Source organism: Uranotaenia lowii, unplaced genomic scaffold, assembly GCF_029784155.1.
Source record: "Uranotaenia lowii strain MFRU-FL unplaced genomic scaffold, ASM2978415v1 HiC_scaffold_306, whole genome shotgun sequence".
Taxonomy (NCBI): Eukaryota; Metazoa; Arthropoda; class Insecta; order Diptera; family Culicidae; genus Uranotaenia; species Uranotaenia lowii.
The window spans coordinates 17934-31844 of record NW_026598208.1 but is presented as its reverse complement, the minus strand read 5'-3'; the positions used below and the strand labels follow the sequence as shown (position 1 = coordinate 31844).

General features: G+C 40.2%; 1 protein-coding gene and 2 long non-coding RNA genes across 7 annotated transcripts; 1 reads left to right on the top strand and 2 right to left on the bottom strand.

Moving 5' to 3' along the window:
* Window positions 1–2248: 2248 nt before the first annotated feature.
* LOC129759892 (RNA-binding protein cabeza) lies at window positions 2249–8516 on the bottom strand. 5 transcript variants are annotated; one of them, XM_055757450.1, is made up of 8 exons: window positions 8338–8515; window positions 7938–8153; window positions 7364–7484; window positions 6620–6654; window positions 3600–3709; window positions 3282–3537; window positions 2817–3216; window positions 2249–2751 (listed from the first exon to the last, which is right to left on the bottom strand). In XM_055757450.1, exons 1-8 carry the CDS (start codon window positions 8345–8347, stop codon window positions 2715–2717), a joined length of 1185 nt encoding a protein of 394 aa, XP_055613425.1. In that variant the 5' UTR covers window positions 8348–8515; the 3' UTR covers window positions 2249–2714. The 5 variants fall into 5 exon arrangements, with proteins under 5 accessions (XP_055613425.1, XP_055613424.1, XP_055613428.1 ...); XM_055757449.1 differs by having other exon boundaries at window positions 6620–6657; window positions 8338–8514; XM_055757453.1 differs by lacking the exon at window positions 7938–8153 and having other exon boundaries at window positions 8338–8516.
* Window positions 8517–9319: 803 nt separating this feature from the next.
* LOC129759898 (uncharacterized) lies at window positions 9320–10591 on the bottom strand. Its single transcript, XR_008740252.1, has 4 exons — window positions 10288–10591; window positions 9947–10222; window positions 9626–9877; window positions 9320–9557 (listed from the first exon to the last, which is right to left on the bottom strand). It is a non-coding gene; the product is annotated as an uncharacterized LOC129759898 (long non-coding RNA).
* A 590-nt stretch (window positions 10592–11181) lies between these two features.
* Window positions 11182–12048, top strand: LOC129759899 (uncharacterized). The gene is made up of 3 exons (XR_008740253.1): window positions 11182–11524; window positions 11597–11694; window positions 11757–12048. It is a non-coding gene; the product is annotated as an uncharacterized LOC129759899 (long non-coding RNA).
* Window positions 12049–13911: the final 1863 nt, after the last annotated feature.

The following is a 13911-nucleotide window of genomic DNA, read 5'->3' as shown; positions in this document are numbered from 1 at the left end:
ACGTTGTACAGAGGATGTGTGCGGATTCCAACACTTGGCATGCGGTCAGCGATGGGTTCACCCGGATCATGACTGCCCTGCAGAGGAGCTGGAACCAACGGCAGTCCGCGAACGGTGTAGGATGACTCCATCGGCGGGGAGCATCTGAGTAGTGTGCGTCCGATCCCCTGATCGAAGCTACAAAGATAAGGCATCATCTTCTGCGTAGCGGAGGTCAGGGGTGCGCCGCGAACGTGTGTAGGATACCCCAGTGTCGGGGGGTATCCGAGTAGTGCCGCTTCCTAAGAGGGAAACTGCGGGGATAAGACTTTACCTTCCTCGTAGCGGATCTCGAGGGAAGAGGGTTAACCACTGTCGGGGGATACCCACGGGTAGAGAGGCTCTTGACGCCGGGCGAGCCTCTCGAGTCGGTGTAGGATGTCGTCACCGTCGGGAAACATCCGAGTCGTAGCGTTCCAAGTCCCGAATGTGTGCCGTGACAGGCGCGAGTCTAGGATAAGCTGCTCTCGATTTGGCACACAACGGGCAGGAAAATCCGCGGGCCAAAAATCCTAGGGTTGCTAACCAAGGGGGATAAAGAAGACCGGACAACGGTCGGAGTAGACTGACCCCGTCGACGGGGGGCTGTCGAGTAGAGTGCGTCCGACCCCACGGTTTGAAGTTACAAAGATAAGACAATACCTTCTGCGTAGCGGATGCCGTGGGTGCGCCGTGTAGGATGCACCACCTTCGGGGAGTATCCGAGTAGAGCGGTTCTCAACGACAGAAGCTGCGGGGATAAGACTTGACCTTCTTCGCAGTGGAAATCTTTGGGAAAGGGTTATTCCACGTTCGGGGAATACCCACGGGTAGAGTGGCTCTCGACGCCGGGCGAGCCATTCGAGTCGGTGTAGGATGACGTCTTCGTCGGGAATCATCCGAGTCGTTGCGTTAAGTCCCGTGCGTGTGCCGTGACAGGCGCGAGTCTAGGATAAGCTGCTCTCGATCTGGCACACGACGGGCAAGGTGACAAACTTCGAACCCTGAAGATAAGAGGTCGGGCTTCGAGTCGTTAGAGGAGAGGTCAGGCCTCAAACCTTCAGGCGGAGAGGTTTTGCGTGGTCAACCCCGAGTCTTTATGATAAGAGGTCGGGTCCCGAGTCGTAAGAGGAGGGATCAGGCCCCTTACCAACAAGAGGAGGGGTACAAGTGGTCACCTCGAGTCATTACGAGGAGAGGTCAGATTTCAAGTCGTTAGAGGAGAGATTGGGCCTTGAATCGTGCAGAGGAGTGGTAAATAAACCTCGAGTTGATGCGAGGAGGGGTCGGATCTCAAGTCGTTAGTGGAGAGATCCGGCCTCAAGTCGCGAAGAGGAGAGGTTTGTGTGAGAATCTCGAGTCATTGCGAGGAGATGTCGGTTCTCAAGTCGTTAGAGAAGAGTTCAGGCGTCGAGTCGTGAAGACGAGAGGTTTTGCTGAAAGTGGTCTCGTTAATGAGTATTGCCTTGGAGCGCATTAGCGCGAATAGACCTCCCACTATTGAAGCATAGTGTACTAAACAGTTCGAGGTGGGAACCAGGTCTGCGGCCCCAGGTGGAGTTTAGGGAGTAGGGGGTGTACACGGAGTATATCATGAGTCTGCCCATTGTACCCATGGACCCAGAGTAGCAAACTGGGGGGACGCGGTGGCTCGCCGTGCCTTGGAATACAATCCGTAAACCGGGATTTACCACCTGTGGTTACCAACTAAAAAAAAAAGTGTGCGGCAGAATTCTACAGGTATGAAGTATTCATTTAAAACGCGAGAAAAACACACTGAATTGTGCGCTGGAATTCACCAGATGTGCAGCAAAATTCATCAGATGTGCGGCAAAATTCATCAAGTGTGCACAAAATTCACCAAGTGTGCGGCAGAATTCATCAAGTGTGCACAAAAATTCACCAAGTGTGCGGCAAAATTCATCGAGTGTGCAGAAAATTCACCAGATGTGCGATTCCAACTTTTTGATTTCCATTTACATGGGATTCGATGAATACTTCATAGGCCTGGGCGAATCTATTTTGTGTGTGGCAATTTCATCGTGGACACCCTTTATGGCAGCCTCAACGCGGGATAGGGACCTTAGGCTAACAACCTTCTGCTACCGACAGTTCTTTTCATGTGTGTTCTATCAGAAACAAACCATTCAACCCAAGAAATATGAACCGGCATTACGGAAATCGAAGTTTCCATTTTTCTCTAGATTGAAGTTCTCATACACAATAATGGTTTAAGTTATTATGGTTTTATATTTTACAGTTCAGTTGTTGCGTGCGATAACGACGCAAAGATTTTGCAGTGGCGAACCTTCTGATGGTGCTGATTTATTTATTATATTAGGTATTTTCTGGTATTACTACTTATACTGTTGCAACCAAAGTTGTCCCTAGATTCAGCCGAGAGACAATATTATTCTTACACACTATTTTTTGTTCTTGTCCTTTGTAATGCAAATTGTAGTAATTTTAATACAGTAAATTCTTAGTTATACATTTGTTGCTTTGTGTGATGATACACACAACGGTTTCATAGCAATGAAACAGAATTTTCTCCCGTCTTGTATCCGTCCGTAGGATGGGCGATGTCGTCAAGGGTAATATCGTCTGTAGTTTGCAAACAATTTCATCGAGCGATGAAGGTTGGTGTACCAGTGTTTAGGTGGCTTTTCGATTAAGTGTTATATCAAACCGAATTCTTAGTATGGTCTTTGCCGATTCTCGCGGCCACGGTCACTGCAAATAAAATAAATATTAAGTTGTTATTTTCTGTAAAACGAGGACTGAATACTAAAACATACCCTCCTCGCATGGCACCACCGCCACCGCCTCCTCGACTTCCGAAACCTCCACGATCACCCCCACTACCACCATTGCGTGAACCGCCTCCGAATGAGCCTCGGCCGCCACCACCACCTCCACGTCCTCCGAATCCACCACCACCGCCGCCTCCGCCGCCACCACTAGCACCATCACCTTTGGGAGCCTTGCAGCGATTGCACTCGTTACGCCAAGCAAAGTTTTTGTTCTTACATTCTCCGCAGGTCCAGTCTCCTTCACGTTCCTGGACACCGCCGCCACCGCCTCCGGCACCACCAGCACCGGCCCCAAAGCGACCACCACCACCACCACCTCCTCCACGAGAACCTCCGCGGTCTCCACCATCACGGTCGCCTCCGAAACCTCCCCGATCACCACCACCTAAAATTTGAAGGCAACATTTTATAATTTTTTCGATTAATTCATCATTCAATGAATGCACTCACGGTTTCCTCCAAAGCCACCGCCGCCTCCTCCCTTGTTGAAACCACCACGGTTGCCGCCCTTGTTCTGCCAGGTGTTGTATCGCTGGGCCAGCGAAACCTTGATATTCGAACCATTGAACTCCTTGTTGTCGAACCATTCGATGGCCGATTGGGCCGCGTTCGCGTCCTCATAGGTTACAGTGGCTTCGCCCTTCATGCGACCCGTTTCCTTGTCCTTGTACATCCAGATTTTCGGCTTCATGGTGCGTTTATCTTTCTGTGGGTTCGTACAATTCACGTCATGACTTGAATACAACTTGCTAGATGATAATTACTTACCTTGATCAAACCGATCGAACCGAAGCGTTCCTCGATTTCCGACTCCGTCGTTTCCGCCGTCATGCCCTGGATGAAGATGGTATCCTCTTGGGTGACCATTTCTCCATCACCTTGTTGTTCATTCCGGCAAAAGGAGTGTGACAGCACGGAATGGAAAATTCAAAACGAAGAAAAAACGAAAAACAAACGCAATACTGTTAGTGATAGTCGCGAAGCTGGAACTAAGGTTTTTTTTATTATATTTTAGATGGACTCTCTTTTACAGATATGAACCACAACTCTAACGCTAATATCAACCGATAGTTTTTTGTTGTCTTTTTTGCACTCATTAAAAATTAAACTGTGTTTTCTTCTTTTCATTACCGTTGGTTATATTCTATCCGTAAAACGCATTACACAAATCTACGCTGTGGTGTGTTCGTAAAGCTAGGATTTTTCTTTGATTTTCTTCTTTCCGCTTTACTCATTTGACATTATGTAACATTGATTTCAATCGCGCTTTGTAAAATTGTCTAACACCGGAATCAGTTGGTCTATGAAAAAAATTTTACTCTTATCAGACCAGAACCCTTTTTTTAAATTTATACCTTCTGTTTCTTCGAAGCCAAAACCGTGAGTCATTCCAGCAACATTTTCACTACTCATTTAAAACTTCAATCCAGCATGTTTCGTTGCACAACAGTACCAAATATGCCAGTTCTGCGGCGTACAAACCACTGTGCAACACATTTTGACCGACTGTCACGGATACGAAGAAGCTCGTAAGGAAAACAATATCAAAGGGACTGTTTTTAAAATCTAGAAAAACCAAAAATGAAATGAAAAGTCGCTTGAAACTTTTTTAAAAAGTGTATTGTCTATAAACTTCTATAAAATTCTTAGTCACTAGACACGAATGCCACAAGCTAGTAAAGTGTCATAAATAAAACCAATAATGGAAAACAAAAATTTCTGGGAGTTTGGGAACAATTTCCTGGGACAACGAAAGCCGCCGCCTGTGGCGTAGAGGATAGCTTTCAAGTCTTCTAAATCAACGGTTATGAGATCGAATCCACGTTCTCTTGGTTGGGATTGGATGTGTTGTAAAAAAACGGAACCTACAAAGTCCGTACCAAGGAGTGTATATGTAGGAGGTGTTACCGTATATCAAATGCCCGATTCAGCAATTTTGACTGTATAGGCGGAACTGCGGAACTCATGGAGTTTGTTTACCAACAAACCACAGATAAGCGCAGCAAATAATCTTATGTATGTTAACAAACTCATTGAGAGCCCCGCTCACACCTCGCCTACTAACTGTGAAAGTTGGAGAACCTTGTGTTTAAAAAAACCTTGGTCCGTACAGGCAGAAAATGTTATAACAAAAATCTAAAATACAGGAAAACATAACTAAAAATTCGATGATTTTCAGTTGAAATTTCATAGGTAGAGTTGTTGTTGACATTTCTTACGCACACTTGCTCAGCTTGTACGGGACAATTAACATCATTAACTCTCGATACAAATAATGACCTGCCGGTCGACAAACATGCTGGTTCTTAAGGATGATTTTCCCAAAGCTGAAAACTGTTGGTGAAACAACCAGCATAATATCACAAATACTATCAGCGGCAAATACCTTTATGCCTGAAATTGGTTTTGGTATATTTTTTTTGTTTCGATTCTAACTAGTCGTTTTAACATTTTTATGTCATTCGCGAGTTTATATTAACAATGGCAAACATTTATTGAAAAATTTACGCGTTATTCATTCGTCATTCACGTCGATCTATGAGACGATTTACTTGCCATCTGAGCGTGATTTCTCGATATTAGCTTTTATGCAATTATATCCCTTTGGCTCCAAGGACCTCGATTATAATATTGCTATTATAAAACTGTATTTTATCAATATTTGACAACATGTATAGTGTTTTGATTTCAAGTTGATACCAAGTATAATTAGGGTTTAGCCATGGTCTGTTTACGAAAACGAATAGCTTTTTTTTTTTGGAATTTTCACATGAAGCATTTCGTAAACCTAAGTTTTTTTTTCATATTTAGAAAAATGTATTTTCTTCCAAGTTGAAAGTACTTGTGCGAAAAACGGAGTTTGGTGTTTAAACGACTTAAAACACAGGGTTTTAACTTAATGTTTTTGTTATTAATAACTGTAATATGGATGAATTATAGCAACAACTGTCTTGTCCCTCGGTGCGCGATAATCATTATGGTTGGCGCGCCTTTAAGAGAAATAACCGCATTCCGTCTGTATCCGTAAACGAATAAAGCTGTAGTTCTTAAGCTCCATCAAATAGTGTTATTATTTAGCCAAGGAATTCCGCCGTACATAACAATAACCTCATCCCAAAATATACGTTTGGCGATTTCAGATGTTAGACAATTTTACGTTTTATACCTTTCAACCTTTTTTCATTCAATACCTTTTGGTTAATGACACTTGTATTTGGAAACTCTTAAGGGAAAGCTTTCATTGAAAAGGTTTTTGTATTCTTGATTTCAATTTATCGAATTTAAGGCATATAGTTTAACAAGTTACACAAAAAATATAATGTCTACGAAAAACTTAAAAGCAAAACAAAATTAGTTAAATAATTAGAGAAAAAACAATTAGTAAGTAGCGAGAAAATTGATCGACGTATCTAAAGCATGAGACAATTAAACGTAACAATTTCGATATGACGATTTCAATGAAAGCTTTAAGATAAAAAACCTTGAACCGAACTTGTAACCCGAACGTAACTTTAACCATTTGTAAAGTCCAAAAAAAAAGAACCATTCTCGCGTGTTTTCTTTCGTCTATATACTCTGAGATAGAGAGAGAGCAGGCAAACAGAAAAAAAGAAATCGCGAATATTTTTGAATTTGTACGGTCAGACGAAGGGACGAATGTTCTTATGGACGAACGGACGGAAAGAAACAAAAAGTCAACTAAGTAATATAGGTAGGTAATAAAGATAATAGTAAAAAAAAGTACAGTGAAAAAAGTGTTTTTCACCGAACAGTCGATCGGTGTTTACCTTTGCTATTATAACCACCCTTGTTGCCGGCGCCACTGCTATAACACATGAAACCAAACCAGTTTGTTACACATTTGTTGCATTTGTAGATTGGGGGTTTTGTTGAAATATGTATGTTTGATTTTTTTTCATAAACATTATTGGGCAGTCGGAAAAATATTCAAATATTTATATAGGCATGTATAAGAAACGTGTAAGATGTGAAGTTGGAATTTTGTTTTGCAATGGGGAAGAAACCCTTATGATTGATATTTTGGAGAGAAACAGACGGCGAGTTAATTCGTAGTTTTTGTATAAGAATTGAAAAAGTTTAAACTTTGATTTCGTTTGACATAAAAGTTTCGATAGAACTTAATTATTTGAACTGCTGATTTAAAGTGTCAAACTATATTAAAGTTTTCGCGTCATCTTCAAGAAAAGTGAACTAACATCTTGGGCGAAAAAAGTACAATCATTTTACCTAGTCCTGTAAAAGAATGGAATGTTTAGCTGAGTAAGATTTAAGATGTCAGTTCACTGTTATTCATCGAAATCGGATCGATAGAAACGAATAGACAAAAATGGAAGATGAAGTTTATAAAAATCTTCCAACAGAATGAGGGTTTTTTGTCGATAGTCTGTGACTTTTAAAAATCAAATATGTTCAAGTGTGTAAGATAGAAGGTTACAGGGTGGGGGGCAGTCGTGTTTCTCGCCAAAACGTGTACGGATCAATCAATCGAGGGCAGGCAATCGGATGCTCACCTGTAACCGCCGGATTGATTACCACCTCGGGGTCCTCCAGCGCCTCCGCCTCCGGTTCCGTACCCTCCACGGTTTCCGCCTCCGTAACCGCCGCTGTCTCCGCGACCACCAGACTTATAGTCTGAAATTTTCAAGGATTCAGAAAAAAGGTTTTAATTAGTCATTTGTCAGGCTCATTTCAGTACAGAAAGTATCCTATTATCTGCTGCTCTAATGCGATTTTATTAAAATACGGTTTTTCTTAAAGATAAATGGAACAGTTGTGTGACGATTCTGTTTTACAAACGATTAGTAAAGTGGGTTTTTAACGCATTTGAATTACTTTTTATTCATTTCATATGAACAAATGAATGGTGCTGTAAAATGATAAGTTGGTCTTAAATTTCGGTATTCGTACTAAGAATACGCACGAAAAAAAAGCAAAAACAATGATTTGAAACATGTTCTTGGTTTGAATCCTTGCTATAATTGTTACACATGTTCCTGAATTTTCACGTAAAATTTATGAATAGGGTGGTTAACCAATACTTTTTTCCCTAACGACCCTCAACACAAAGAACAAAAAGCGTCTTACCCGATTGGCCACCATAGCCGCCGGACGTTGCACCCGGTGCAGACTGATATTGACCTCCGTAGCCGCCACCGCCACCATAACCTCCACCACCCCCGGCGGCAGCACCGGCCCCACCACCCACTCCCGGTGGGGGCTGGTTAAAGTTTTGCGGAACCGGTGGCGGTGGGACCGAGTACGACATACCACCGTAATCCTGCTGACCGTAAGAGGCGTATTCTGGCGGAAGGCATTCGAAAGCAAGAGAAAACCGCACTTAGAAAACGATTTTTTCCATAACAGCACAGAAAAGGCGCATTTTTTTTTCATTCAATTCAGAGACCAAGATGGAGGATGCTTGGATGCTCTTTGGCAATTTTACCCGGCAGAGAAAAATATAATTTAACTCAAAAATTATACTTACGATCGGCCATAATTTACTGCGCTAGCGTTCTTGGTTGATGGAAGCACTTAAAGCACTATGTTTTAACAGGATTTTTAACGATTTTAACGGGTTAAAGGCAATTTTTCTACCGAAGCACAGAAAACACACGCGTCCTTCTGGGGAGATTCAGGAAGGAAGAAAATTGAACAGTCAAAAATCGAAAAAAGAACCGTCAGTCAACTGTGGTAATGAACCCAGTACTAAGTGTTCGAAAGGTCGTATTTGTATCTTTCAAATTTGCACAAGCTGTAAAAATTAAAATTTAATTTCAAAACTCAAAATCGGGTTTCTTTGACATTACAATCGATTGGTATATGGAAACGGCGATAAAATAAGTGAAAAAATATTCAAGAGCTGATGGAAAATTTGTGGCAACTGTTGTACTGCAGTTACATTTCTAGCGTAACATTTCAAAAGGGCGAAACTGCCAAATGTAAACAAATCGAGTTAACGGTCATTCCGGATGCACGCGGTTGCACTTTACCTCCCGCATAGATGAGGATTGTAACCAAACGATTTCTTAAATAGTTAAACGACGATTTCATGAAGCGTAAAAAAACCTTTAGCAAACGATTATTCGAGCAGTGAAATACATTAGTTGAATCGTGAATTCCAAATTCACAGTATTTCTAATATGTCGTTAGGTTATGTAATTGTTAAAAACTGTTAAAACATTTGTATGGCAGAACTGTTCTACGTGCAGTCCAGTTAAGGTTGAAAAACCGTTTGTGGAAAATGTATTTTGATCATCGGATTGTAATCGTTATAGTTATTTGGAGGAGCTCCCATGCCTAAACATTTACGTAAATAGTTCTCTAACGATTTGACTTTACTTTATTCCAACGTTATTCAAACCGTTTAAGGGATCGTTCGTCAAAAGAGCACAAACACAGACGTAATTTTTTAAATGTTTATGAGAGATTTTCGGATAAGAATGGCGGATCTTTTCTGATTTTATCATTTTATTTAGCAACGGCCGATACGACCGTTTTAAGGACTGCACTGGCCTCAACCTCCGACATATATTGAATAGACAAGATTCGATCCAGCAGCTCCCCTCCCTTTAGCAACTCCATTACCAGGTACACATAAGTGGGGTCCTCGTGGAAACTGAACAGAGACACGATGTTCGGATGATTGCCGTATCTCAGTAGAATTTCCACTTCCTCTCGACAATCGTGACCGTATTTGTCGATTATCTAAAAACAAGAACAAAAAAAAAAACATTTTACTTCTCAAAACGTAGTTCGACGACCAAACAACCAACCTTAACGGCGTAATGCTTCTTGGTGGTACGATTCTCACACAACCGACAAACGGAGAACGTTCCCCGCCCAGCTCCTGCATCATTGCGTACTCATCGGCAAAGGCGACCGGTTTGACGCCAGGAATTTCGTTCGTAAACGGTGCCCTGGGACCCATCTGATTCTGAATGTCGTCCAGCAAACATGGCGCTATAAAACTGAATCCGCGGAAGATCTCATGGGCACTCGCACTAACCGGACCACCGGGGGAATCTCTGCAAGAAAAACACCAAACCCCTCGATTAGTCCCAGCTCTCTACTTCAACTCACAAGCTAACATATACTTGGGCGATTTGTTGGTGTACTCCGTTTCAAAGTAAAACGCATCGTCGCGGGAAACGGCCGGAATGAAAGGGGGTCGCACCTCCTTCCGCTCGAACGCGTCCCGTTTGGGCCAACTCCCAACCGTTTCTGGGGATTGCGTTTGACAGGGCCCGCAACAAACTCTGAGCCTCCGGGCTCAGATTTTCTGGAATCCCAAGTTTGGTTTTCAGGATCTCGTTCATCGTATCGTTACGATTGCTACCGTGGAAGGGAAGGTTGCCCGTCAGCATCTCAAACTGAAATGAACGATTTTCATATTGTACCGATTTTACGAATTCAACGCTTTTCAAAGAATATTTACCATTAAAAACCCCAAAGGACCACCAGTCTGCGGCGAAGGTGTGACCCTTTCGGTTGACGACCTTGGGGGCCATGTACTCGACGGTGCCGCAGAAGCTGTACGTTTTGGATCCGTCCAGGGGTTGCTTCGAGAGTCCGAAATCGGTTAAAACTATGCCAACTGGCACGCGGTCAGCGAAGGGTTTGCCGGAGATTTTGGTTGCCCAGCAAAGGAGTTAATCTATAGATTAGGCAACGACAATGACTCTCCCGGCGCATCAAAACAAAAATGAAACGATTGCGTCAGTGGTGCCAGGTTGAATGTTTTATCAATATGTTTATAGATATTGAGATGCGATATTTTTAGTTAAATATTTTAGATAATCTGGATGATTATGGGAAGGATTTTAATGACTTATTGATTGAAATGAGGAATTCCGATTAATTTAAATCAATGTTTCTGTTCGAGATTGCCATACACCATGTAAAAGCAAATTTTATGTTTATATGATTTTTTTTTGCATCTATATCTACTATAGATTCAGATTAGTATGTGGTATTCATCAGTTTCATTAGTATTAGTATTATTAGTAGACAATCATAGTTAATATGAAAATCTTTCAAAAAAAAAAACTAATGCTGATGATAAAATCATCAATGAAAACCACAAACACCATCGGTACTCCAAGCTCTTTTTCCAACTAGAACGTTATTAAAAACATCTTGAAAAGCGATAATGAACTTCTTTTAGTATGATGTATGAGCATACCTTCAAGTTCCATTATTGTTTTTGAAACGCTACAGAGTCGTATCAGAATATCAAAATTATATAAGAGATTTGTTTATAAGTTCGTACTGATTTTTTGTAAAACTGTCTGGCATCTCTGACCTAGGGCATATACACTGAACAAAATCGGGCTATAAGGTTTATAGGGTCAATTCAATGAATTTTAACGTTCAGTGTGTGATAGAAGCTAACAATAAATCCAATACAAAATATAGAAAAATCCAATGAATTTCAGTAACTTGTTATACCTAGAAAAATTTATAGAAAATTCCTATACATTTAATCATTTTGAAGTTAATATACATATCAGCGTGCCTGAATCGTTGGTTAAGAAGAAACAGGTTTCATTATTGTTCGGGAAACATAAACCGAGAAGAACGATTTTATGTGTACTTCGGTACCAGTAATGTTTCGCCAAAGGATTTATCCAGCTGAACCTCATCGCCGCGACATTAGCTAAAAATTTATGGAGGTAAGTGGAACGACGAAAATATGTAATGGCTGAACGGCTTGGTTGTTAATGTTTTGGAATTTATCCCAACAGGTAAATCATTGTTGGTCTTGGAATGCCGGACAGCAGCGCAGAAAAACAGCTTCGGATTTTAGCGAGTACGAGCACAGTTCTGTCTTTAACATACATAGGTAATTCATATTTTTGAAAGATTTATTTTGAAATTCTATATGCGGATTTTTTTTTTTTTCAGAAAACATAACCTCGCTGGAAGAACGTAAAATTGTATGTACCGTGTTTAAAAATCAATGCGTTTAATGATCCGAATATGCCGAGTGGAGCGGATATAACGGAGTCAAAAATTCCATCTAGAACAGGAAAGTTTTCGACAAGTTTGTTTGTCATCAGCACCCCGGAATGAATAAGGATTTTGCGCCGGATGAACATGCATCACGCAAAGGAACTACATCCCATTATGGATTTGAACAACAAAAAGTGTTAAAGTGCAGTGCAGATTTAATTATCCGTTTCTGGAAGTATTTGTTTAAGTTACATTTGCTGCAATAAATGTTAAACATCGAGAAAAATTTGTTAATTTATTAATGATGAGCAATATTAGAATAAAATAAATTGAAATACCAGGCATATTTTATTACAATGATAGAACGATTCATTACACAAGGTTAAAGGATAAAATTTATTAATTTTGCTCTCTATAATATTCATTGGATTTTCCTTTAAATTAAATCATACGTCTACTGATAAAAAGTATTGGATTTTCCTTTAGTGCGAAATCACTAGAATTCTCGATAAACCTTATAGCCCGATTTTGTTCAGTGTAGTCTAAGTTACTGGCCCTTAATCCAGAACTGCCGCGGCGATCATCGATGCTGCAAGCAGTTCAAGTAGAAGGAAGAAGAAGAAGGCATCTCTGACCGGCGTTTCGCTCATTTTTGACATAAGTTATGGACGGTATGGTTAACGGTTCGAGATCATTTTTACGATTACAGAAAAAATGAAGGGAATCGTTCTTACTATTGTATCACCTTTCCAGATACCATCACTTTTTCACATGAAGGTTCATGTTTCGTTTTTATCGTTTAAATTTGTCATCGAAGTAAAGTTTAATAGAAGAGCTACGTTTACAGAGAAAATCACTTTTTCTGAAGCAGTTGAGGAATCGTATAGACCGTTTGAGATATAGTTTTTTAGTATGCGGGCTATCAAACGCGGTTTCATCTTAAAATTACTTAAAACTTTCAAAAAATTGATAAAATTTAATGTGGCGAAACTTCCTGTTGATGCATTTTCGATGGAACGTGAAGTTACGCCTATTCAAAATGGGATGAATTTTTCTATTCGTGTAGAGCCAAAAGGCGTAACTGAGTTGACCGTGTGTGACAAAACGGCCTAATTAGTTTTTGCGTGTGGGATGAATGGGCGTAACTTCAAAACCAAAACAAAAACGGCCGATCAATTGGGCGAAACTTGCAGGCGTAACTGAAATCGAAAACAATAATAGGGCGAAACTCGAAAATCTCTGAAATTACGTGAAAAAAGTTTAAGTTATTGATAACCATCGAACAATAAGAGGATATAATGCACATTTTTTGATTTTGTTGAACAAAAAGTGGTCGATTTTATAAATAGGATATGAATGGGTGTTCCGAATTTTCAAACGCGTTTTTCTCGTTTCGAGCTAACTGCTAGTTTCGCCCTTTTTAAATGTTACGCTAGATTTCACGATTACAAAAATCATAATATTGACCAGGGGTGAGCAACCTTTTGAAATAACGAGCCACTTTTAATTTAAAATTTTTTCGGCGGGCCGCATCAAAATAAATATTTTAGTAATGGTTTGCTGAGCTTTACATTATTCTTTATAACGACAAATTTTATACAAAAATTTAAAAAGGACAAAAAACGTATTTATATGCTTGCATAAACATTTTTTTTAAATTAAAGCTGATTAAACCAGCTGAATTTTAATAGGTTCATCAATAAATCTTGATAATTTTCGAATAATTTAAATGTTTTGAGTGATTTGAAATGTTTAGCGAATATTCTTTTTTTTTTTTTTCAAAAAGGAAACATCATTTGCTTTCCTTTTGTTCATTGAAATCGAAAAATTTTGTAGGTCTTTCTATGCTTCCGTAAAGATTTGAACCGTTTTCTGAGAAAACCCCTTTTTTGTTCGAACCGATGCGATGGTTTTTTTTCGTAATCACTTCAATTAAAAATTTTCATAGAGCTTAACCATAACGATTTTTTTTGTGCCCATCGAAAAGTGTTTTTTTATCACAACTCATTTAAATTTGGTCGTGAAGCCTCAATTCAATAAACGGTGATTTTTTTTATTTGAAGTTTTGTGTGAAATAATTGAAATGAGATGTTGAGCAAAGTTTCAA

What these genes read in the sequence shown, in the direction of transcription:
- LOC129759892 (XM_055757449.1), bottom strand. An exon ending in GGGTGGTTATAATAGCAAAG is followed by an intron (nt 3,710 to 6,619) that starts GTAAACACCGAT and finishes ATGAACAACAAG; the next exon opens with GTGATGGAGAAATGGTCACC. An exon ending in CGGTGGCTTTGGAGGAAACC is followed by an intron (nt 3,217 to 3,281) that starts GTGAGTGCATTC and finishes TTCAAATTTTAG; the next exon opens with GTGGTGGTGATCGGGGAGGT.